This window comes from Megascapheus bottae, chromosome 14 (genome assembly GCF_031878675.1).
Source record: "Megascapheus bottae isolate mThoBot1 chromosome 14, mThoBot2.hap1, whole genome shotgun sequence".
NCBI lineage: Eukaryota > Metazoa > Chordata > Mammalia > Rodentia > Geomyidae > Megascapheus > Megascapheus bottae.
The window spans coordinates 4,208,920-4,234,815 of record NC_143522.1 but is presented as its reverse complement, the minus strand read 5'-3'; the positions used below and the strand labels follow the sequence as shown (position 1 = coordinate 4,234,815).

The window sequence follows — 25,896 nt, the reverse complement described above, 5'->3', positions numbered from 1 at the left end:
ACTCTTATCTCCAATTAACTACCAACAAACAATGGAAAGGGAGCTGGACCTTGAGTGCAGGGTACCAGCCTTGCATGAAAAGGCTTTGGATAGCAGCCAAGGTCCTGAGTTCAAGCCCCAGTATTGGCGGACACACACACACACACACACACACACACACACACACACACACACACACACCTGTGGTAGGAAAGTTGATATTTACCCAGCTCACCCAAAAAACACTTCTGTTGACCCATGGAGGCTATTTCTCAGGTGAATCTGAGGGCTGGGCCTGTGAGGTCACACATGGGAGGGCTGGAAGACTGTCCAGAACATGAGCTGCCACTTGCTGCCTTGAGCAAACAGTATGGAGCATTAGTGAATCCTTCTTCAGGTGTCTGTCTCTTTCTATTTATGGTTGCTGAGCAGTTTCATAGCACACACTCTCATGAAAGGAATTAGAGATTGCCCTGAGACATTACAATGACTCATTCGGTGGAATGACATCACCTCACCAGGTGGCTTCTTTGCTCATCGCTGTTTCTTTTATTTAGTCATTGGCCCTGTGACCCCGTCTGAGTCTGTCCTGCAGCCTGACACCCACAGACTCCTGTCCGGGTTTGGGTTCTAGGTGAGGACGTGTGCTTCCTGCCGGGAACATGTTGTTTGTGGTGGCCCCGGGAGGCGATGCTCACGGGCCATCTGCCTGGTCAGCGTACACGTCTGGAAAAGTCTCCTTGACCGGAGCCAACACACTGCTTTCAATGGGTCGTGCACATCAGTGAGTGGGGAGTGGCTCTTCAGCAAGCCGTGACTTGTAATAAAGTAGCACCGGGTTAAGGATCTTTACTGTGTACCAAGGATGAATGATAACTTTGGCAGTGACAATTCACAGACAGCTGATTTCCACTTAACCAAGGCAGAGAGCTCTGACTTATAAAACATTTTTACTCTCATTTCCTTTTAGGTGTGTGCATTTGCCTCTGTGTGTGTATATGTACATACATGTATATGCGTGTGCACATGTGTGCATGCATGCATATGTATGCGTGCATATGCATGTATGTATTTGTTAATGACAATGTTGAACAAGAGGTCTGGTGGTAGAATGCTCGCCTAGCATGCATGAAGCACTGGGTTGAATTCCTCAGAGTATCAGATATAGAAAAACTGGAAGTTGTACTGTGGCTCAAGGGGCAGAGTTCTAGCCTTGAGAAAAGCCCAAGGACAGTACCCAGACCCTGAGTTCAAGCCCCAGGACCAGAAATAAAAGAAAATGTTGAACAAGTGAATGCTGAAAAAATGAAACAGTACATAAAATGTAGAAGGGCCAACACATTCTAGAAATTCTAAACAAATAGAACTTGAAAGAGCAAGATTTCAGGGTTAAGAGAAATGACCTGTATCACCAAATTATTCTCTCTATCATTCAGTAGGGGAAGAGACTGCTTTTCTCAATAGAGGGAGTTTGAATCTGGAAGAGCTGGTGTAATTTCATGTTACAAAGATATGCTTTTTTTTTTTTTTTTTTGGCCAGTCCTGGGGCTTGAACTCAGGACCTGAGCACTGTCCTTGGGCTTTCTCAAGGCTAGCACTCTACCACTTGAGCCACAGTACTACTTCTGACCTTTTCTGTGTATGCAGTAGCGAGCAATCAAACCTGGGTCTTCATGCATGCTAGGCAAGTACTCTACGACTAGGCCAAACTCCCAGCCCAAGATATGCTTTGTTTACGAAATAACATAAAAGAGATATGGGAGATTCCAAGAATCCAAGACTATTTAGAAGGCAAGACAACCTCCAATTAAATAGTAGGAATTCATATTATGGTAAAAAATGACCTGGGTATTTGGATTCAGGTCTTTCTTTCCTTCCCCCAGGACAAAGTCCTTTGTTCTATGCAGAAGTGATTCTGAGGAAGGCCAAGGCATGAAGAAGGCAAGAGAGGCAATGATTCAATCCTGGTTGTAACTGGAAAGTGTCACACAAATGCAGGGGACTTCACATGGAGCAAGCTGAGAAGCACTTCAAAAGTTGCAGGTAGAAATAAGGAGGTACTTCATATTTGACTGAAGAGAACCCAAGACGCTGGACTGGACAGAGTGTAAAACTATAGGAGGAAGAGAGGGAGCAGGTACAGCCACTGAGCTGACTAAAGAATATTTCATCAGCCAGGTGCTGGTGGTTCACGCCAGTAATCCACGCTACTCCAGAGCTGAGGACTGTAGTTCAAAACCAGCCTCAGAAGACCATTTCGCGATTCTTATCTCCAATTAACCAGCAAAAAGCCAGAAGTGGAACTATGGCTTAAGTGGTAGAACACCATCCTTGAGATTGAAAAAGCCTACAGACAGTGCCCAGGCCCTGAGTTCAAGACCCAGCGCACACACACACACACACACACACACACACACACACACACACACACACACAATTTTCAAAGATAGATCCATTCCAAAGATAGATATTTGAACTTGTTGATTTGTATAAAAAGCAGAAATTAGCTACTTTCTTAAACAGTTTATCTTTAGTTTACATGATACTATGATATGGGAAAAAGTAGCCACCTATCAACATAAGCATAGGTTAAAATCTTTGGCAAAATTGTAGACTGGCAATAATTCAGATAGTGTTTCATGGCTCTGTAACTTTTCAAAAGTGTTTTTTAAATTTCCTTTCAATCAGGCATTCAGTAACACATGTTGATTCTCATATGTTGGTGGCAGCCTGCTGAAAATAGAAATGAATATCCATCTGTTCCTTTGCCTTTAGGCTACTTTGGTATAAATTGGTTAAGGCCCAAGGAGGTTGGAAATTGAGCAACTGCTTGTAAAATAAATGAATATAAGACACATGAGCAAAAGAGGACAGGTTAGTGTTGCATCCCCAGGTTTTGTGAAGACAGGGAATAAGGCCATAGGACGGGAACCATCACTCCTTTGATTTTCCTGTGACGATTTCCTAGGAGCTTGAGTTCACGAGTGGGAGATGGAACCTGTGGGATGACCTTTGACCTCAGCTCTACCATGTCCAGCGAGGTTCTGGGGAAGTGTGGGGGCAGGGGGTGAGGTGTGACAGTGCTTCTGGCTGGACGCTGTGCTTGCTCAGGATGGCTGGCAGGTGGAAGGCTCGCTCGGTAGGCAGGACTTCCTGTCCTTTGGAGCTGGGGGTCTTGTCAGGTCGCTTCAGACAATGGAACAGCCGCTGGAACACTCAGGGCAGCCCTTCTTCTTTTTCTTGGGGTGGAAGATGGTGAGGATCGCTTCATCAAAAACTGCCTTGAGACCTTTCTGTGTCAGGGCCGAGCACTCCAAGTAGCACTGGGCTCCGATCTTAAACACAGAGAGAAAGCATGAGAGAGGAAAAGAGAAAACGAAACCCACCCGTGTTCTGTCTGGGAGGCTGTTTCACAAGTAGCCAGGGTTTGGTCTGGATCCTGGCTTTGTTTTTTTTTAACATTCTAATTTGCATCTGCTATTCGATATTTTTCTGCCTTTTATATTCTTTTTTTTTTTTTCACCCTGTTACTGAGGTTTGAACTGAGGGCCTTTCATTCATTTCAGCTTGCTTATTTAAGCTGCTGCTTTATCACTTGAGCCATGCCTCCAGGCTTGCTTTTTGCTGGCTAATTAGAGATGGAATCTTATGGTCTTTTCCTGCCCAAGCTGGCTTTGACCTGTGGTTCTCCGGACCTCGGCTTCAGAGTTTAGGATTACAGGCATGCATTATTGGCACCTGGCTTCCATTTTTCTACATGTGAAAGCTGTAAGTTGAAGGTCAATTCTGGCAAGAAAATTCTGAAAGTGATTCACAACGATTTCTTCCTGATGGAAGAATATGAAACTACAACTGTATAAAAAATTGGAGCCAGGTGTGGTGGCTCAGGCCTGTAATCCTAGCTACTCAGGATGCTGAGATCTGAGGATCGAGGTGCAAAGCCGCCCTGGGCACTAAAGACCATGAGACTATTATCTCTAATTAATCGCTAGAAAAGTGGAAGTGGTGCTGTGGCTCAAGGGTAGGGCAGTAGCCTTGAGCTGAAGAGCTCAGGGACAGTGCCCAGGCCCAGAGTTCAAGCCCCATGACAAAAAAAAATTAGGAGATTTAAAACCAGCAGTACTGCTTGAATATATTTTGTGAAGATCAGAGTTTCTTGATGCTGTTTGTAACAGCTTCTCATTAGTCTGTAGAATGTGAACGTTCCAGGGCAATGGATTTCTTGAGTATGGAAGGCAGAGAAAACAAATGACCTGCAGGCCATTCTGGGTTAACATGGACTAAGGCATCACTTAGCAAGGTGATACCTGCTAGGCATTTTTCCAGTATTAACATACATATGCTAAGAAATTAGAAAATACAAAAATTTAAAATGATAGAGACATCTTCCTTGTCACGTATAGGCTGTATTTATTTATTCTGGGGAGGCAGGGATCCAACTGAGGGCCTTATGCTACTCCTAGATACTACAGAAGTACACCCGAGCCCTTGCCTGCCTGCCTGCCTGCCCCCCTCCCTCCCTCCCTCCCTCCCTCCCTCCCTCCCTCTCTCCCTCTCTCCCTCCCTCCCTCCCTCCCTCCCTCCCTCCCTCCCTCCCTCCCTCCCTTCCTTCCTTCCTTCCTTCCTTCCTTCCTTCCTTCCTTCCTTCCTTCCTTTTCTCTCTCTCTCTCTCTCTCTCTCTCTCTCTCTCTTTCTTCTTTTAGGGTCTAGGCTCTGTCTCTGAGTTTCTTTTTGTACAAGGCTAATGCTCTACCACTTAAGGCACAGGCCTACATTTTTTTTTTTAATAAGTCATGGGGCTTGAACATAAGGCCTGGCACTGTCCCTGAGCTTCTTTTGCTCAAGGCTATCACTCTACCACTTGAGCCACAGTGCTACTTCCAGGTTTTCTGTTTATGTGGGATAGAGGAATCAAACCCAGGGCTTCATGGATGCTAGACAAGCACTCTACCACTGGAACTCACTATGTGGTCCAGGTTAGCCTAAAATTTAGAATCTCCTAATTTCTGCCTCCCCAGAGCTGGGAGAATATACTGGACACACGATCTGTACATGAATGGTCAAGTATTTTGTGCTTGTTTAGGGCTTTATTTCAAAGCATTTGGTTCATTTTGTAACCACGGTATATTCAATAACCATAGAGACCTCAAGAGAAGCAGAAAGCCAGGCCAGAACTGTAGGCTTTCACGAAGGAAACCACAGCTTGTTTGGCAGACAGCTTCACTGAAGGAGATCTGGGATGTGAATGCCCACAAGCTCAGATGCCAGCAATGTGGCTCTCCTCATATTAAAGCAGCTGGAGAAAAACGTATTTTTCATTTCCTATGGTAAGGCTAAGTTTGCTGAGTTAAAGGTTATCCAGGGAGTCTGGCTGGTTGGTGACTGCCTGTCAACGACGGCGATGAACACTTATAACAGGGGGCTCGCATGCTACACAGACTGTGGCCAGCCGCTACACAGCTGGGTAAATCAGGCGTGGAGTGAGAGGACTGGGAGCTGGGGGGCCTGTGGTGGGCTATGGCCCGGGAGAGGCTGGGGCCCGCTCTGTCTCCCTAGGGATAGGCTGGGTAATGGCTGCTCCTGTTTGTATTGTTCAAGAAGATTTGGAAATCTGGATATTTATTTAATATTTACTCATTTTAAAAACATCCGGTGGGGGCTGGGAGTTTGGCCTAGTGGTAGAGTGCTTGCCTAGCATGCACAAAGACCCAGGTTTGATTCCTCAGTACCACATACACAGAAAAAGCTGGAAGTGTTTCTATGGTTCAAATGGTAGAGCTCTGGCCTTGAGAAAGCCCAAGAACAGTGCTCAGCCCCTGAGCTCAAGCCCGGGACTGGCAAAAAACCCAAACCAAACCAAAACAAGCATCCAAACAAAACAGCCAAACAGGACACTGCTGAGGACACGTGTTTGGCTGTGGCCCATCTATGTGCAATGTGTGGACTAGGGAAACGCTTGTTTAGCTCAGATTAGAGTAGGCACAGCTCCAAATAGACTGTTTCAGGGTGTTAGGAAGACTAAACTTCACATCTGGGTGTTTGCATGCAGTAACAGAGACTCTTATCACTCAGCTCAGGAAGAATCTGGAATGTGGCTCAGTGGTAGATGTGCTTGCCTAGCATGCATGAAGCCCTGGGTTCTATTCCTTAGTACCACATAAGCAGAAAAAGCCACAAGTTATGCTGTGGTTCAAATGGTAGAGTGCTAGCCTTGAGCAAAAAGAAACTCAGGAACAGTGCCTAGGCCCTGAGTTCAAGCCCCAGGTCTGACAAAAAAGAAAAAAAAATAAAGAAGAAAAAAAATCAGAGAAACAGGGTGGTTAGTTTATTGGAAAGGTCACAGATACAATCACTATAAAATGAGCTGTTTTGTCTGGGCCCAGAAATTATTTTTTAACTTCTCCAGTAGATGCGATGTTCTTTTTGTATGTGTGCCAGTCCTGGGACTTGAACTCAGTCCCTGGCTGCTATCCCTGGGCTTCTCTGGCTCAAGACTAGTGCTCTACCACTTGAGCCACAGTACTACTTCAGACCTTTTCTGAGTAGTTTATTGAAGATAAAAGTCTTACAGACTTTCCTGCCTTAGCTGGCTTAAACTGTGATCCTCAGATCTCTGTCTTCTGAGTAGCTAGGATTACAGGTGTGAGTCACCAGGGCCTTCCCCTCCTTTCCTCACTCTTTTATTTCTTTCTTTATTTTTGCCAGTCCTGGGACTTGAACTCAAGGCTGAGCATTGTGCTTGGGCTTTTTCCTCAAGGCTAACACTCTGCCACTTGAGCCACAGTACCATTTCTGGCTTTTTCTATGTATGTGGTACTGAGGAATCAAACCAGGGTCTTTGTGCATGCTAGGCAAGCCACTAGGCCAAACTCCTGGCCCATCCCCCTCTTTTTTTCTGACAAGAGTAAGCCAAAGGAAAATAAAAGTATGATCCTAAACCATCACTGGATATTGGAAATCTGTATCCTGATTTTTATCTTGATCACAGTTTGACTTTAGGAAATAGCTTTCTTTCTAAAAGTAACTGAAAACAGTAGGCTGTGAATGAGTAATAGAGGGCAAAGAGTACTTTCCGAATAATGTCAGGAAATATCATCTGTTGCATTTGGAGACGGTGTTGATGCTTGATACAAACACAGGGTGTGTGTGTGGCGGGGGGTGAGGGGAGGGAGGGAGGCATGGAGTACAAACAGTGAGGGAACCCACTGCTTGTGGAAGCAGCTCCTGTCAATCATGCTAAATATCGAGAAAGGGTTCTGGGGCCACCATGGCAGAGGAGGGGGGGTGGGGAGGTGGGACGGATATCCTAATAGTGGTCACAAGCTCAAGCTGAGCTCTGCTTTCACTGCGAAGTCTGGCAGGCTGGGTGTGAGGGGGTCCTGGAGGATGGGCGGGCCCCTCTTTTCTCCTCTCCCAGTGCGCTGCCAACTTGCCAGCAAGCGAGAGTTTGCTATTGGATTGGTGCAGGAAGGAGCCTGGACTTGTCTCTCTCCATTCTGACCTCAGTGAAGGTAATGTGACAGTGGATAAGGGCATGGTTATGTAACGAGGTGCACACAACATTCTGAGTTCCTGGAAAGGTAGCCAGCAGATGTTGATGAGTGAGAAAGAGAACCCCTTCGGAGGTGCATGTGGTCCCATGCTTTCTTTACCTTGTCTGAGAGTTAGAGGGAGGAATTCCTGTTGGTTCAGGGAAGAGGCAGAAACATGTTAGAGTCATGCAGAGGGAAAACATTCATTTGTGTCAACAGATGTGAAATGGAGAACTTTTTCAAGGAAACATGGCTTTTTTTTAGCACAGTAATCTTTTATGAAATGATGTATTCGGTAAGAATAGATCTTTTTTTTTTGGGGGGGGGTAGGCGGTGTAGGGCTTGAACTGTGGGTGTGGGTTGCTGTCCCTGAGCACTTCAGCTCAAAGCTGGTGCTCTACCACTCGGAGCCACAACACTACTTCTGGTTTTCTGGTGGTTAATTGGAGATAAGAGTCTCACGGACTTTTGTGTCCAGGCTGGCTGTGAACTGCATTCCTCATATCTCAGCCTCCTCAATAGCTAGGATTATAGGTGCGAGACACTGGCTCCTGGCTGGAAATAGAGCCATGGTTCAATTGGGAGTGTACTATTCTTGAGCAGAAAAGGTCAGAGACAGCACCCAGGCGCTGAGTTCAAGCACCAAGACCAGCACACATACTCACAAAAGTTGCTGGGTACTGAGGGCTAACACCTGGAATCCTAGCTGCTTGGAAAGCTGAGATGTGAGGATTGAGCTTTGAAGCCAGCCTAGGCACAAAAGTCAGAGACTTATCTCCAGTAAAATGCCAGAAAAAGGCAGGAATGTAGTTAGGGCTCAAATGGTAGAGCACCAGCTTTGAGTAAAGAAGCTAAGGGACAGTGCCCAATTACAGCCCCAGGACCAGAACAAACAAAACAAAATACTAAACAACAACAAAGAGAAGTTCCCTTAGGTTAAGGGTTTCTTAGAGAAAGGGGGCAAGCAAAACTCTGTAGTTCAGGCATTGTTTTCTACTGGTGCTCTGTCACCTTCTAGCTTCTAATTCTTCAATCCGCAGCCTCAGTTTCCTCTAGGAAAGCATGGTACTGTTACACCATCCCTCTGGGCATGGCTGGGAGGCTTAATTACAATAGAGAAAGCAAAACACCGGGCCTGTGGCCTCACACAGTACAAACGCTGTCCTTACCAGCTGTGATGAAGACTAGAGCAACTTAAAGTGTCTCTTTAATTACAGGAATTGTGACGAAACAAGTTAAACAACCTTGTTTGGCTTTTCTTCTAAATTGGATTTTGTAAGCTGAGCCCAATTGTGTAGCTGAGCATTGTTGCTGGAGAGACTGGAAAAAGACAAGAAATTGGTGAACTCAGCTGTTGTTCTTAAAATAAGTGTGAAATGAAATGAGATGAGAGGCTTTGGAGCAACTTGTTTTCAGAGGGGCAGCCCCCCCCCAAGCCCCCCAAATGAGAAATGAGGAGAGGTAGTTGATAAAGATGGGAGTTCCTGAGACCCCCTGCTTAGGATGGCATGTAATTATTTATGGAGCTCTGTGTTCACATATGGTAGTGAGAGCATCTGAGGCTGAAAGAATGCTTGCAGAGGAGGAAGAACTCCCTTTTTCCCTCCCCAGCAGAAATGCATATGGCAGGTGAAGGCTCAGTGTCCACAATGGTCAAAGGCTGTACAGCAGTGTCACAGAGCTAGATGGGGTGGGGGGGGGTCTTTGGTTGTGCTTAGCTGTGTGAGTCAAATGTGCGCCTCCTTCTGGATCCCTGATCCAGGAAGTGAGACTCGCTCTATATTTATGGAAGTTATTGTGAGCCTGAACTGTGGGAAGTTCGTAAAACGCTTAGTGTCCTAAGAAGCCCAGGGGATAAGCCAGGTCCTGGTGGCTCACACCTGTAATCCCAGCTACTCAGGAGGCTGAGATCTGAGGATTCCCAAGTAGGAAAGTCTTGAGACTCTTAGCTCCTACGAACCACTAGAAAACTAGAAGTGGAGCTGTGGCTCAAAGGGGTAGAGTGCTAGCCTTGAGTAGAAAAGCTCTGGGATAGTGCCCAGGCTCTGAGTTCAAGCCCCACAACTGACAAAAAAAGAAAAATAAGAACTCAGGGGGATAGGTGGGATTGGAATATTCTATGACTCACTTCACAAAAGTAAGAAGAAAATGTTGAGCATTCCTGAGATGCCCTTAGGCACTGCACTCATAAACACGTCTTATTTCCTTTCTACTTACTTTTTGTCATCTATAAATTACTTTTAAAAGGAGATGCATATTAAAACTTTTTTTTGGTGGTATTAGGATTTGAACTTGTTAAGTAGGTGCTCTACCACTTAAACCATGTTCCCAGGCCCCTTTTCATTGCTTATTATTTTTAATGAGGTAGGATCTCTCTTTAGACCTAGACTGGCTTGAAGTGTAATCCTCCTATTGTGCTTCTTTGCCACTGGACGACAGACATGTACTATCGCAACCCAGCCATTGTGCTTCCCCTGGGAAGATGGGCATACATCACCACCTCCAGTCATTGGTTGAGACTGAGTATCTCAACCAATGGAGTATCTTTCATGCTCAGGCTGGCCTGCAACCACGATCCCCTGATTTCTGCCAAGTAAGGTAGCTAGGATTACAGGTTTGATTTACAGTACTCAGCTTGTAGTTAATATTATTATGAACTGGTGTAGAGAGGGTGCCTTCTAACTGCCTGGGGCCTGCATTCTTCAGGGTTACTTTCTTAGTAAAACAAAGCCAAGCCTAGTAGCACACATCTGAAGCCAGCTGGGGCACAAGTGTGAGACCCTTATAAAATAAAGGAAAGCAAAAGGGGCTGGGCACGTGCTAGAATCTGTGCCTAGAATTGTGAAATCCAGAATTCAATCCCTAGTGTATGGCTGGAGCATGGGGTGGTAGAGGAGGAGGGAGAAAGAAGAGAACCAAAATAGAAAAAATGTCAAGCCTACATGGATCAACGGATTTTTGATCAAATCGATAGGGGAATGGATTGAAATGCTGGGAGTGTGTTTTTATAAGCTTCTGCATGCCTGAACTACTTGTGTCCATTTTAGTGGCTACTTTGCAGATGTCTTATAACAGAGAGGCTGAGATTTGTGGTCTGGCACATTCTTGGTGAAATTATTTCCTCTACACAGTCGTTATCATGCTAAACTCTCCAGAATAAAGGTCTGAGCAAACAGATCCAGCTCTGAGCAAATTGCCTTTATCCGTGAGCAGCTGCTTAGATTCCCCAACGAGTTTATCTTTGGTGGATGTTATTTTTCCATATGTTGTTTGCAACCACCTAAGTGGCTTTTCATTAAACACGGAGGAAATATTGGATAAATATAACCCTGTCAGCTTCTAACCTCAGTCTCTCCCTAGAAAATCACAAAATGCCTTGCTTGGGCCATTTAAATGAGTTACACTGATAATAAGCAATGAGATTTGCAAATGTACATCTTTAATTCCCACTAAATGTGGCAAGTAGATATTCTCGAGGCTGCTGAATCAAAATGATAAGTGCTTTAGCTGCTTTGACTCACAAGGTTTCTTTCTTAATGAGAAACAGGCACTGCTGGCTGACAAGAATTGAACCAGATGGCCTGCTCCAGCCTCCCTCAAACACAGGGGGATGAAGAACAGAATGATTCCGAACACTTTGTCATCAGGCAAGGCAAAACCCTATGTCACCCCGAGAACACACCCATCCTTCGGCATGCATTAAGAACTGAGTTCAAATCTGACTGTACCGCTTTGGCAAGTTTCACGCCATGCTCATAGGTGAGGGGCTTCTCCTTCATGTACAGCAGACGGGCCAAGGTTTTGGGGTCATCCCGGAGATCAATCTGGCAAAAAACATACCCATGATGAACTCATGTCTGTGTGTCTGTGTATCAGTACTGAGGCTTGAAGTGAGAGCCATGGGCTCTTGTTTGAATGCAAGACTGGTGCTCTACCACTTGAGTCACAGCTCCGCTTCCAGCTTTTTGCTGGTTCATTGGAGATTTGTTGGCCTGGTCTGGCCTTGAACTGTGATCCTTGGATCTCATCCTTCTAAAAAGCTATTATAGACATGAACTACCAGGCTTGAACTAATTTTTCTTTTATCCATTTGCTAACTGTGACCCCACAGAGTTATTTTAGCCTCCCGAACATCTCTGAGTTTGCCGAGTTTTCTTTAAGAAAGTATGTCGCACACGTGAAAGAAGTAAGATGTTTTCTTTGTAAATAGATATTGGCATGCTTTATACAGTTTTTTATTCAAATCAGTCACCCTGGCTACTGAAGACTCGTTATAGTTCTGGTGCTGCACAATGGCGTTGAAGTTTTTGTTTATTTATTTCTAGATTTGATCGATAGAGGCATATGAGATAACCGGGCAAGAAGTCCACACAGCAGTGGTGATTTCGTTAATCCTAAATTTTATGAATCATTATTTAGTACTTATTTTCTAGCTCTGGATACACTTTTCCTTTTTTTTCCATATCAAGTCTTCATCTGTTTGAGGGGAGATTTGCTTCCTATGAGACTATTTATTAAAGGACAAATGTATTGAGAGCTCTGGAAGGCAAATTCCAAAGAGAAATTTCTAAAGGTTTCCTCAATGAATAAACATGAATCTTGGCAAAGACAGAATTTTATGGAAGGGAGCACATATTAGATTTGATAATTCAATTAAATGTCCTGGGTATTTTTCAACTTTACTGTGTATGTAAAGTTGACAGTGAGCAAACAAGCCTGGTGTCTAAAAGGCTCCATTGATGAGACCAGGGCTCAACCTTCATTATTCCACTTAATGCAATCAAAGAGGCTCAAAAATAACCCTAAGGTGCTTGAATGTCCCCCCAGGCCCCATCAATATGGAGACATGTTAACATTTGTAATTTAAGGCAAAAGACTTCATTTAAAGAAAGGATGCTCAGCTCATGCCTGAAATCCTAGCTACTCAGAGGGCTGAGATCTGAGGATTCAGGTTTGAAGCTAGCTGGGGCAGAAAAGTCTGAGATACTCAAATTAACTATCAAAAAAGCCAGAAGTGGAGCTGTGGCTCAAGTACTAGCCTTGAGTAAAAGAAGCTCAGGGGCAGAATCCCGGCCCCCTGAGTTCAAGCTCCAGGACTGGCGTGTGCACACACACACACACACACATTTTATCATTTTAAAAAAGTTGAGAGATTATTTTTAAAGGCCACCTCACAACTTCCTGCTTCATAATGAATAGTGATTTTCTTTTCAGCAGCAGGCTACATCATCAAGCATGCCTTCAGAACTTCTGTTCATAGGAGAGAGAAGAGCCTGAGCCTCTTCCAGAGGTTTTGTAGTAAAAGGTCTTTCTTGCAGCCCCCCCTCCCCCCGACCCAGCTATGGTCCCATTTTCACCTGGGTTCCGATGAGGACGTAAGGCACGTGAGGCATGCAGTCCTTGAGCTCTGGCACCCATTCCTCCTGGACATTGTGGTAGGAGGCGGGATTGACAACCGAGAAGCAGATCAAAAACACATCTGTGTTGGGGTAGGAGAGTGGCCGCAGCTGGTTGTAGTCCTCCTGTGGGAAGAGCACAGCAGAGTTTGTTGAGCCTAAGGGGTTGGGGGCATACGGGTAGATTCCACTGTGGTATATGGTAGTTCAGTTCCTTCCAGTGTGCCAGAGTCTGGCGGACCTCTACAGTACCAGAAAGAAAGAAGCCATCCCTCAGGAGAGATCCTTGCTGTGTGTACACATCACACATATCCTCCACCGAAGATGAACTTGAAGAGATGCGAGCAGCTTTATTATGGACAATTTATACACTGTAAAGGTCACCCTTTTATTTTTAAATTTCTTTTTTTTTTTTTTTGGTGGCACTCAAGGCTTCACACTTTCTAGGCTGGTGCCCTACTGTTTGAGCCATATCCCCAACCCTTTTTTGCTTTAGTTATTTTTCAGATACAATCTTGTAGGTTGTTTTTTCCCCCTTGCTTCCAGGTGGACTTGGACTGTGATCCTCCTATTTATATGCTGAGATTATAGGTGTGAACTACCATGCCTGGCCACCCACTTATTTTTCACTGCTAAATTATATACATTTAAGATACGTAATATGATATTTATATAACATAGTCAAACAAATTAGCATATCCATCTCCAGAAGTACTCATCTTTTAAATGAGTTACAGCACCTGAAATATACTTTTTTCCAGCATACAATATGGATATTATTATAGTCCTCATGCTGTGTGCATTAGCTCTCTAGAATTATTCCTTGTGTGTAACTACAGCTTTGTACTTATAATCCTCTCTCCATTTCCTGCCCCTCTGTGTCCCTGGATTTAAACCAGTAGGCCACTGGCCAAAGCAGGGAAATCTTCTCTCATACAGTTTTGGGAAATTGTTTCCAAATGTAATGTGGAATAAGCTAACCACAATACAACACAAAGAGTTGTTTGTTTCAAAAGAAATATGAGGGATGAAGATTTAGAGTTAAAAACTGGGGACTTATTTTTTAAAATTTGTTTCTACTGCAATGGGGCCAAACAAACACAATGCAGATTATTTTGTTCCTAAGACCTTTCCAGATCTTTCACTAGAAAGTTTTATGTGTTTTCATACAAGTAACGAATAAGCGTGCACACTATCTATTTATGCATCCCACATAACATGCATCCAGTGATGGGTATACAGTATATGTGTACATTGTACACATTTACACGGCATAGGCACATGAGCAACCAGATCCATGTGCTCACTCTCAGGTTCATGAACACAGCTAGCACATCTCATTTACCAGAGCCCTGGCTGCTCTTCTTTGCATTTCAAAAATTATGAAACACAGATGTATTCACTGCAAATGCAGCCACTGCCAAAATGCTGAGATAAGAAGAGAACATTTGTTTCCAGCTCTGATGTGTTTTCCAAGAGTTTTTCTCTTACAGATAAGGAACCGCTGTCTTAATTGCCCTTCTCAGCTTCTAAGATTTCTTTATGTATCTAATCTAATGTTTATTTTAAAGACATAAATTAACTATATATAGTTCATATTGTTGTGTCACTTAATTTTAAAAAGCAATGCCATGAGTTTTATTTTTGATACATAAATGTACATATATATATGTATATGCATATGCCAGTTTTGGGGCTTGAAGTCAGGGCCTGGGCACTGTCCTTGGACACTTTTTGCTCAAGGCTAGCACTCTGCCACTTAAGCCACAGTGCCACTTCTGGCTTTTTCTGTGTATGTGGTATGGAGGAATTGAACCCAGGGCTTCATGCATGCTAAGCAAGCACTCTACTTCTAGGCCACACTCCTGGCCCATTACTATATATATCTATATATCTATATATATATCTCTATATATAATTGTATATATATATATATATTTAATACTGGAACTGAAACTCAGTATCTGTTGCTTTTGCTCACTGACTATTGCTCTGCCACCTAAGCCACAGCTTAAGGCTAGGGTGGTAGCCTTGAGCTAAAGAGCTCAGGGACAGTGCCCAAGCCCAGAGTTCAAGTCTCATGATCCACAAAAAAATTATGCAGCAATATGAAAATCAAACAAAGAAAAACAAGACTGGGGAGTTAAGTGCATAGCTGAAGAAATGCTGGTCACAGCAGGAAGTTTAGAAGTAGTGACAGCAGCCCGGCCCCCTCTGTCTGGGATGGCAGGGGTGATGCGTGTGTGCATGTGCATGTGTCCACGTGTGTGAGACAGTGTGATAGCTTGTCTCTTGGGACTCCTCTTTTTTCTTTGTACAACAACTCCAAACACCTCTTCTGCATTGTTGACGTCTCTCCTTTTTCTCAGAGAGAAGCAAGCTGACTTAGAAACTACCTCAGGCTGCAATCGGTAACTTCCTTACTCTTCTTGCTGTCTGTCCTTCCTTCCCAGCTGGATTGTCACAATATCTAGGTTAGGGGACAGTTTGATTTCAGTCTCCTTCCCCACTTGCATGTTGTACAGAGCAAACAGACCATGAAAGTGACTGACCTATTGGAAGAAATGGGGTCTCCAGTGACCTCCAAATAAACTCTCCCCCCCCCCCAGTTCTGGCTTGAACTCAGGACCTGAGCACTGTCCTTGTGCTTTCTCAAGGCTAGAGCTCTACCACTTGAGCCACAGCACCACTTCTGGCTTTTTTTTTTCTATGTGTGTGGTACTGAGGAATTGAACTCCGGTTTTCCTGTGTGCTTGGCAAGCACTTTACCACTCGGCCAAACTCCTGGCCCAACACAGCTTATTTTCTTGTGGGCCATTTGTAATTGGGGCTTTCATGGAAACCACCTGGTGAGCCTTTCAAACGGTCCTGGTACCCAGCTAATCACCTACTGGTCCTACCCAATCAACATGTCCTGCTATGCTAGGACCAATCAAACCACAACCCCTGGAATGTGGGTGGAGCCACTGGAATCTTGAGGGCTTGGGTCTCAGGTGTGTCTGGAATGGAGAATGACTAATCTGTAACGCCACTGTCTTCATAAATCTCAATCCCCTCAACACCCGAATTCCACACAACAGTTAAGGTTCACAGAAGTTCCATAATGGATTAGTGCCAACCAGTAACTCAAAGTACCAGGAGAGGGTGAATCCAACTTTAGCTCCCCACATACAATTGCTGCAGCTCAGAATTTTAAGTGACAGTTGAAGCATCTTTCAAATTTACCTCTCCAGGAATCGGTGTAGACGCATGGGTTACCCAGGAATCGAAGAAATGTTGGTTACCCACAAATGTTTATCAGTTGTCTGGCATCTGCTCAACTCACCACAAGATGGCAGCAGACACTCTATATTTAAAACCACAAAGCTCCAAGCCAAGAGTCCAAAGAAACCTCAGAACTGGATAAGGCAGGACGAATAAGTGGTACTTTGAAAGGATCATGCCTGTTTGATTGTGTATCTGTCAGCTATTGACTAGATATAGCTTTTATGATGGAAAGGTTGGGGGTCCCAGAGCTTGCTGGACTGTTGGTGGGAAAGGGGAGAAGGGCTGGTTTCTGATTGTTCACAGAGTATTGGCCTCATCATGCTCTGTATTCTGTTTTCCCCCTCTGTGGAAAAACCTCAGTCTTGTGTGTAACTCCGCGAGTTGGATTGCTTATTGAATGTGTAACAGAGTTAGGATGCTGAAGGTACTACTTTAGAAGACTAAGAAACAGCCATGGAGTTAAAAAAAGAAAATGTTAAATCCAGAAACCATCCCACGTATATGAATGGAAACAGGTGAACTTTCCTTTGGCCCTCATGCCTCTCCCCCTGCTTTATTTTGTGCTGGTAATGGGGGCTTGAACTCAAGGCTTCACATTTGCCTTTTCAAGGCTGGAGCTCCACTTTTGACTTTTTGCTGGTGAGTTGGAGATAAGTGTCTCATAGTCTTTTAATGGCTGTGCTGGGTTTGAATCATGAGTCTCAGATCTCAGCCTCCTGCGTAGCTAGGACTGCAGATGTGAGCCACCTGTGACTAGCTCTCTTGCTTGTTAGTTTGATAATGGAGGCTGTTATGTGACTGAATTGGAAAACTATGTCGAGGCTAGGGAAGACCTTAGAGATGAATTAATGCAGGAGTTACCAAAGCACAGGCCTCACCTAAGAGCTAGTGAGCCGTGGACATTGTCAGGAACCACCCTGCCCTGAAGATGAAGCTGAATTCCTACCTTCATCTGCTCAAATATGCCACAAATGTCAGAACTCCCAGCAAACTGTTCTTTCTTCTTGTCCCAGCCAAGTTTTATAGTTTCAAAAGCCAAGATCTGGCAGATGGAGTGATTTTAAATAGGACTTCAGAGCAAAATCACTTTTGAGAAAAGGCTTCTACCTGGAGATGGCAGAAGCTTACCATTGGGCAGGGCCATCAAACCTGGAAGGGGCTCAAGGGCCCATGCCTGGGATGGGAGGCTGGGACTCTTGAGTTCATCCCAAATGTCAACAGGCTGACATTTGCGAGGAACCCTCTGACTCTAGGTCAGATGATCCCAAATTAAGATGAGGCCTATGGGCCCTGAGCGGTGGCTGAAGCACCTGGGTGGCACTGAAGCTGCTTCCATTGTTGTAGCAGACATGGAAGACAGCTGTGTGCTTCTAGAAGCGACTGTGTCTTATTTACAAGAGCCATTTGTTGGGTCTTCAAGGCTCATGGAAGGGTTGAGGCTGGGGTGAGGTACAGGAGAGCAATGGGGTAAGGTGAGATCTTTCAATGCTTCTCACCTGGAGACTGGAGGATAATCAGATTCTTATTCAATGGCAAGATTGGAGGAGAGCTGGAGACTTCCATGTCTAACAAGCTTCCACGTGGCCTGCAGGTGGGGCTGGCTCAGAGAACTGCACAGTAGCAGAGAGTCTCGTGGAGGGAGCGAGTTTCCTTCCTCCTGTGTTAACCTGTCAAGCTTAGGGAACCACGCCGAACAGTTCAATTTCAGGCTGCCTTCGAGGATAGAAATAAGTTCCTATCAAAGAGCCGGGAGTTTGGCCTAGTGGTAGAGGGCTTGCCTCGCATGCACGAAGAAGTAAGTTCCTATCGCGTTACCTGGCAGGGTGCCTTGGCCTTCCGAGGTTGTTTTGGTCAGATTTGACCCCCTGTTGGCTGACGTGGCTGCTAATCTTCAGTTTATTCCTCTAAGAAAACTCAACCTTGCAAGTAAAATGGAACTCTAGACAAATTCAAAGATTCGCTCTCTCCTTTATTTCCCTTCTTCCCTCTCTTCTTTCCTCCCCTCCCCTCCTCCTCTTCCTCTTTCCCCTTCCCTGCACTCACTCCCTTCCTTTCTTCCTGCTTCCCTTCCTTCCCTCCCTCCCTCCTTCCTTCCTTCCTTCTTTTCTTTTGTCTTTCCGTGGTTCCAGGTGTATCCATTGGTTTGGAGATCCGCTTTTCTTCATTGTTCATTGGCCAACCGAGTAATTTTGAATCACAGATATCTCTTATGTATGTGATCTTGGCAACGTTATATGGGATACAATTAAGGAAGGGTGGATTGCCCCAACCTGGGCTGAGAATGGAACTTTGGGGACAAGTCCTTTCAATTAGATTTGTTTCAAAGCCTTTTTGGCTGAACCATAGCTCCACAGGAATCAACTTAGGAAAAGGTTTTCTTCCACTGAATTCTGGGAAACAGTGAATCCACTGAAGTTTGGAAATGCATAAATCACCAAAGGCGTTACCTGGGAGAATCATCATTCATATTCCTCCTCTTCTTTTCCTTTTCCTCATTCTCTTTCGTCTTCTTCTTTCTTCTTCCTCCTCTCCTATCCTTTTTGTGCCAGTCTTGAGGCTTGAACTCAGTACCTGGGCCCTTGTCTCTAATCTTTTCTGTTCAAGGCTAGCACTCTATTGTTTGAGCCACAGCTCCACTTCAAGATTTTTGCAGGTTAATTGGAGGTAAGAGTCTCATGAACTTTCCTATCTAGGCTGGCTTTGAACCATGATTCTCAAAATCAGCTTCCTAACCAGCTAGGATTACAAATATGAGCCCCTATGTCGTCTTAAAGTTAACTTTCCAATTTGCCAGCTAGCCCTGGTGCCTGCATGCACCTAACTTGTGTCCTAGTGATGTCTACACTGAGTCTCAGTGAGTCATATTTTGAATGAGGATTATCTATGACACAATGCTTCCTAAGTCTTCTCCACTGACCAGGGATCCTCTTAGAAATGTAGACTTTTTTTCCACTCTGGTCCTGGGGCTTGAACTCTGGGCCTGGGTGCTATCCTTGAGCTCTTCAGTTCAAGGCTACCACCCTACCCCTTGAGCCACAGTACCACTTCCACTTTTCTAGTGGTTAATTGGAGATAGGAGTCTCATGGTCTTTAGTGCCAAGGCTGGCTTTGAACCTTGATCCTCATATCTCAGCCTCCTGAGTAGCTAGGATTACAGGTGTGAGCCACTGCACCTGGGTTAGAAATGCAGATTCTTGCTGCTCACTGTGGACTGAGAGAATGAGAAACTCTGGAGGAAAGGGACTGGTGGCTGAGTTTCTAACAAGCCATGCAAGTGATTCTGATGCATGCTCAAGTTGGAGAACCACTGTTCTAGAAAAGGAGTCACAGCTTATTCTTTTTTTTTAAATTTTTTTTAAATTGTATTTAATAAAAGGGTTACATGATATGTGCCAGATAGAAGGTGCATTAATTCACATACATTGATACCCTTCCACATGTCTTGGTCCCTTAGTGCAGCCTATTCCAATATTTAAAATTTTTACTACGGAAAGGTCTCCTTTGGGTCTCACCGCAACTATTTTTTGATGAATTACTCTAGGGGGGGCTTATGCTTCCTAGACAGGTGCTCTACTGATGAGCCATGCCTCCAGTTCTTTGTTGTGCTGGTTATTTTTGAGACAGTTCTGCTTCTGGCAAAGGCATGTGCTTGGATCTTAATCCACCTATTTGAGGTTTCTTGAAGTAGCTAGAGTGGCGGTTACATGTTATCATGCTCAGCAGCTTTCTGCCTAGCCAGGAACTGTGATTCTCTTGATGTCACATAGCTAGGATCATATTTGAGGACTCTAGTTATCACATGGTTTCTTGGAATCATGTTTGCTTTTTTGAGTCACACTGGAGACTGAATTTAGGACTGTGTACTTAGAGTTATATTCCCAACTCTTTTGCTTGATTTCTTTTCTTTTTTTCCCAGTTTGTTTTTCAGTAGGGCTCAGCCCTCAATCTTCCTATTTTTGCCTCCTAACAAATGGGGTTTGGGGCAACCAGCACCATGCCTGGCCCTCAAGTTACCTTTTCAGGTTCTAAACAAGGAATCTGAAACCAGAGGGAACATAAGATTTGTATTCCATGCTTTGTTCTTCCATGAACCTTCACTGCCTCTAAACTTTCTGAGGAACTGGCAAAAAGCACTAAAGTGAAAGTTGAAGACACACCTAGAATCCACCCCTTATTTTATCACTTTAGTGTCAGAGGTTTGGGCTGTCCTGCTTGCTTTGATTTGGAATATGAAGAAAAATTACAGTGCCTTATAGCTTTAGTTCCTAGACTAGTATTTTTTGGCTATTATCAAAAAGGACAGAAAAATAGAATAATTACATTCTGTAAGAGCTTTGAAAATTAAAAAAATGAACTTAAGTAGAGGCCTGGAGAAATTGCTTGTGGGGCAACTAATACCCAGAAACCAACAATAGCCATGGGTGGCTAGGACAGAGCGGGGGCTGAGTGGACATCAGGGTGTTAGCTTTGGAGAAGTCAAGGGAACCAGAGTTGCAGAGCCATGAAGTAATCCTTGCTGTACTGAACTTTGCACACTGGGTTATAGCCATGACATCTGAGTGAGAGGGAGGAGGGTGTGAACTCTCTTAAGCTGTGATGTCCTGATACCCAGATGGTGGTGATTACATAGGAGTGGGCAGTTCCAGCCCCCAAAGCATTGTGCCTTTATCACTACATGCCTTTAGATAGAGGACAGAAAATCTGGGCTGCACTGGAGGGAACAGACTGGTTTTCTCGTTGATGGACATGGGGAGTATTCTTTCCGAGTTACATGTTTTGAAGTCACTTCCACTCCTTAATTCCTGACAGTGCCTGGTCAAAACAGCCATGTGATCATGATGAGAAATTAGACACAGATGCGTCACATCTGGGAGGTCATTCCCCGCAGCCTGGCCACAGGGGCCATGCTTCCACAGCCCTCAGCCAATCAAAGAACAAAAGCATACCTGTCCTGCGGTGTCATAGAGTCCCAGCAAGTGTTGCTTGCCTCCCACTGTCACCGTAACTAGGAGAGAAGAAGAGGGGAGTCCATAAACAGGAGCTTCCATCCCGAGGTCTCACCATTTCTGTTTCCCATGCCAGCGTCTCTCTGGACCCCTGTGGAGATGCTAACCCCAGCCCACAACACTGCTGCCAAATGGAAGGCCATCTTGAGCTGTAGTGACAGCAGAGGGTCAGAGTTAAGTCCAAATGTCTCGACCAAAACGAATCGTCTTGGTGTTCCAGGGGCACAGCTCCTTGTTGGGCTCTAGAATAGCAGACTCTGGAAGGAAAAAGGCCTGGACTGGTTCCTGGGGAGGTTATCCTCATCTTTGTTTTTAGTTTAGCCCCTCTTGGAATACAATGCCGTGTAATCAACTTGCCAGTTGAAATCTCTCTGATATTATTTGGCTTTGAAATATTGATAAAACCTAGAAAATAAAGAATATTAACCTCCCTGTATATTTTATAGTCTCTCGAAGAAAAAGAAATAAAAACATAAAGGGGAAAAAAGCTTAGTCTTTATTCTAGAAAGGTTTTCTCATTCATGAGACAAACTTGATTGAGAACAGAATTGTTTTCATTCAACTGAATCCTCATCAGTTTGGAGATGGGGGAGAAGTCACTGGTTTGCTTTACCCAGCAGGCTCACTGCTGTGTTAAGCCTTGTGTTCACAAGTGAGAAGTGGTACCAGCATCATCCCCACCCACTCCACACGTGTCTGGAAATGAAATAAAATCTCGACTTTCCACTGCCCTGAGAGGGACCAGATTGAACACTGGAACAATAGAATTCTCATGGTGGATGGAAAGAGCAAATTTATATCCACAGAAATGATCGAATTTTCTTTTCATGAAGGAAAGTGTGAAGAATTTTAATCCCCTACCAGGTTGATTAAAAAAATGCAACATAAAGATTCCTTCTGTCAGGAAATGTCATAACTGCATTTCAAATCTGTGCCCACCAGCTCTCATCAGCCATGGGACACTTTATGATTTGCGGCTCGTGGTCTCTGTGGCTTCCTCTCAGGCTTCTGGGTTGTATGTCTGTAAAACCTCTCTTCATGGAAACATATTCGTTAAAAAGCTCTACCTGCCCTGGACAATGGACGTGATGTTTTTGAATCTATTCGCTCCAGATGTATTCAGCTGTTGATAACATGAGTGCAGTTATCCAGAGGAGCTTTGAAATGTGTGCTGTTGGTGGTGAGCCCAGCTGCAGGGAAGCCTGGCAGAGGCTGGCAGAGGAAGGCCATCAAAACAATATAACTTGCATGCCCAAATTAGGGTAGCACTGGGAATGAAAATTTCAGTGTGTGGTTCCACCCAATCTTTGTCCTGTTTTCTATCTATCTACCTACTTCATGTACTCTGGTAGAAGATATTAGCTTGGTCAGATGTCCTGAAATTTGCCTAAATGTTTTCTTTAATGGCCAAATCAGCTACTTAGTCATGGATCAGGAATGAAGGGAAGTAATCCAGCCATTACAACATGGAATTTCCTGTCTCCAATGAGCCTAATATATGTAGGTCAGGGCCAGCTGTTCCCGGAACCCCCTAGACTCTTCTAAAAACATGCAGTCCCAGGGTCATGTATGGAACAGCTAGAAGCAAAGCCATCCTCATGGTCTGATGATGCAAATATTCCTAAGCAATGGCTCTGACCCTTGTCACCCGAAGCTCTGACGTGCCTGCTGGGATTGGTATATTTTCCCAGGGAGCAGTCATTCCTTCCAGCCTTCTTTTTCTTTTCCTTAGCCTTTTCCTCTAGGCAGCTTTGGCTCCAGGGAAATTTCACCAGGCCTGAAGCTAGTGTGAGTAAGAAAGGTTAAGGCTTGGGCTAAGTCCAGGCATAGCCTGTCTTCTCTTTCCTCCTGCCCAGAATCGAGAGAGCAGATACAGGTTCTTGTTGGTCAGGGAGTATGGAGACAAGTGTTTTACAGGTAAAGCATAGTTACAGTACAGTATAGCATGCACTAGTCCTGGATCGTTGGTGCCATGGCTGAGTGTGTGGGCATCTGTGTGCCCACAGTGCTGGAACTTGGTCAAAGACAACTTAGTGCTCTACAGGGTACCCTGGGTGAGATGATGGTGCAGAGGTGGGTACACTGGCAGTAAACCAGGATACTGGACTCAGTAACTCAGGCTTTATTAGGAAGATTTTGTTAAGCTATGAACATTCAGAATTATTCTCTTTCCTTAAAAAACTCGAAGAAAAAAATAATAGTTTCCATAGACAAAGGGAATGCGGTGGTAGGAAGAAGGATACCATCTTTGGCATGGGAACCATGCTGGGGGCTCTTAGTGTTTTTCTACTCTGTCCATGTGTGCAGGGCCAGGCTTCTCAAAGGAATGCAAAAGGAAGGGGCAGGGCTTGTGACTTTACTCCCTCTCCCCCTGCCATTTCATTCTTCCATTCTATTGGAGAGAAGTAAGTAGACCATGGTGTATGCCAGAGGCCATCAAGGGACAGCCTGAGACAGACCCATGTGTCAATAACACACTGTGGGTGGTACGGCCCTGGCTCTGTGACCAGTAGTGGGAGCCTTGTTGCTTTTCAGCCCGTGACCCTGTGGCTGCTCCACTTGAAAACCAAGTACCACTGCCTATAAAGAGCTGTTGCCATGCCTTGTTAGTGGTGAATATCGTAAGGCTGAAAAGAGAAGACCTTTCTTCTTACTATGTATTACTGTTCACAATAATTCGTTTCAGTATATTTCCATTTATGTGTAAAATGTACTTGAATTATATTCACCCAGCACTTTCCTTTGTCTCCTTTCCATTGTTTCCTAATTCCACGAGTCCCCCTTTAGCTTTTATTTCTTTATTTTTTATTTAGTTTTTGTGTGACTGTCCTAGGACTCGAACTCAGGGCCTCATTGCTCTCCATGAGCTTCTTTTGCTGAAGATAGCACTCTATCATTTGAGCCACAATTTTACTTTGGACTTTTTCTTTTTGGTAGTTTAGTGCAGGTAAAAATCTTTCAGACTTTCCTGAAAGGCTGGCTTTGAGGTGTGATTGTCAGCTCTCAGCTTCCCAAGGAGCTAGGATTCCAGGCATGAGTCACCAGTGCCCAGCCATGATGAATTCCTTAACTTTCTTAATATCTCTAGTTTCATCAAATTTTCTTAAAAATGGTGATTATTTTTTTTTTGCCGGTCCTGGGGTTTGAACTCTGGGCATGAGCATTGTCCTTGGGCTTTTCTCAAGGCTAGACCTCTACCACTTGAGCCACAGCACCACTTCTGGCTTTTCCTATGTATGTGGTACTGAGGAATCGAACCCAGGTCTTCATGCATGCTAGGCAAATGCTCTACCACTAACTAGGCCAAACTCCCAGCCCTGTTAATGGCAAATTTTTATTGTTTTTGTTTGTTTTTTTGGTGCTAGTATTGGGAATTGAACTGGCCTTGCTTGTGCTCTTGCTTGTCTTTTTGTTTGTTTTGGTGCTAGTATTGGGACTTGAACTGGCCTTGCTTGTGCTCTTGCTTGTCTTTTTCACGGATGGTTGGTGCTCTACCCTTTGAGCTGTAACTCCAGTTCCAGATTTTTTTTTGCTGGCTTGTTGGCAATAAGCATCTCTAGGGTTTGTCTGCTTTGATTGGCTTTGAACCTCAACCCTCAGATCTCAGCCACCTGAGTAGTTAGGATTGCAGGCATGAGCCTGTGGGTTGAAGTTCCCAGTCAGCCAGGCAAACCCCATCCCCTCCCACTCCCTGGAAGACACTGCCGAGAAGACCAGCGGCCAGCCCAGATGCCTGGCAGACAGCGGCCAGCACCTGGGCCACAGTGCCTTCTATTCTGGGAGCTATTAGAGCTGTTTTCTAAACCTGAGGAGGTTTTAAAGTGAGTAGGTCAAAGGACCTGCTAATAGCTCGATGGTTCTCTCAATAAAGTGTGAAAAGTTGTGAGTGACCTGTTTAGTCTGTAAAATGAAGGCATCCTTCCTCACACCCATGAAGCTGGAGTCAATCGGAGTGGCTAAGCCTATTCAGGAGTATAAGATAGTAATGAAGCCTAAGTTATGGTCTCTTAAGACCAGCTAGCTTGACCCAGAAAAATCTCCAGCCGGGACCCTAGGCCTTCTTCTCTTAGGACTTCAGTCATGTCACCAAGTTGTGTGCCATTTTCAAACTTAGATGAAGCACTGTTGGTCATGCTTAATATTGATGCCAATCCAGGTCATCAAGCAGGTGGCTGGTGGTAGCAGGAACCTGGTTGAGAGCCCTTTCAGATGGCCAGGTGTCAAGAGCAGTATTTTGGAGGTAACATGATGAAGACAGGGTGAACTCTACAGGCGGAAATGCCAGGTCATTTAGACCCTTGTGCATAGCTGGATGTCTGTGCCACTGGTGTTGAATTCACTCTCTTTGGTGAGTAGGCTGTCACCTCCCTGCCAGGGAGAGCGGAGGATGCCACCGAGAAACACTGGATTTCACATACAGTGAGATATAGAATTTTAGGGAAATGTAAAACATGGCTCTCATGAAAATATAAAATGGAGCATAATCAAAGACGTATGAACTCATCAGTAAGTGAATCAGAAAGATAGTAAATCTTGTCCAAAGAAAGAGCTAGGTGCTTACAGAGCAGCCTGGGTATAGATTGGCTAAAATTCAACAGGAAAAATGGCACAGGCATGATAGTACAGCAGTGCAAAGGTTGAGGCCAGCCAAAGCTCAGGCCAGCTGAGGCTGTGCAGTGAGACTGTGTCTCAACAAATAAATTAACTATTGAACTA

The 25,896-nt window shown here is 44.6% G+C and overlaps 1 protein-coding gene across 1 annotated transcript in view; it reads right to left on the bottom strand.

Annotated features, from left to right (window-relative positions):
- Positions 1-2,199: 2,199 nt before the first annotated feature.
- The window catches only part of Rhoj (ras homolog family member J), a 70,295-nt gene continuing 46,598 nt past the window's right edge, over positions 2,200-25,896 (bottom strand). The window contains exons 2-5 of the mRNA XM_090344244.1: positions 21,121-21,179; positions 12,869-13,033; positions 11,240-11,335; positions 2,200-3,314 (exon numbers count right to left, since the gene is read on the bottom strand). Of these exons, the coding sequence (XP_090200370.1) occupies positions 3,168-3,314; positions 11,240-11,335; positions 12,869-13,033; positions 21,121-21,179 (467 nt within the window). The 3' untranslated portion in view covers positions 2,200-3,167. The remainder of the gene's footprint in view (positions 3,315-11,239; positions 11,336-12,868; positions 13,034-21,120; positions 21,180-25,896) is intronic.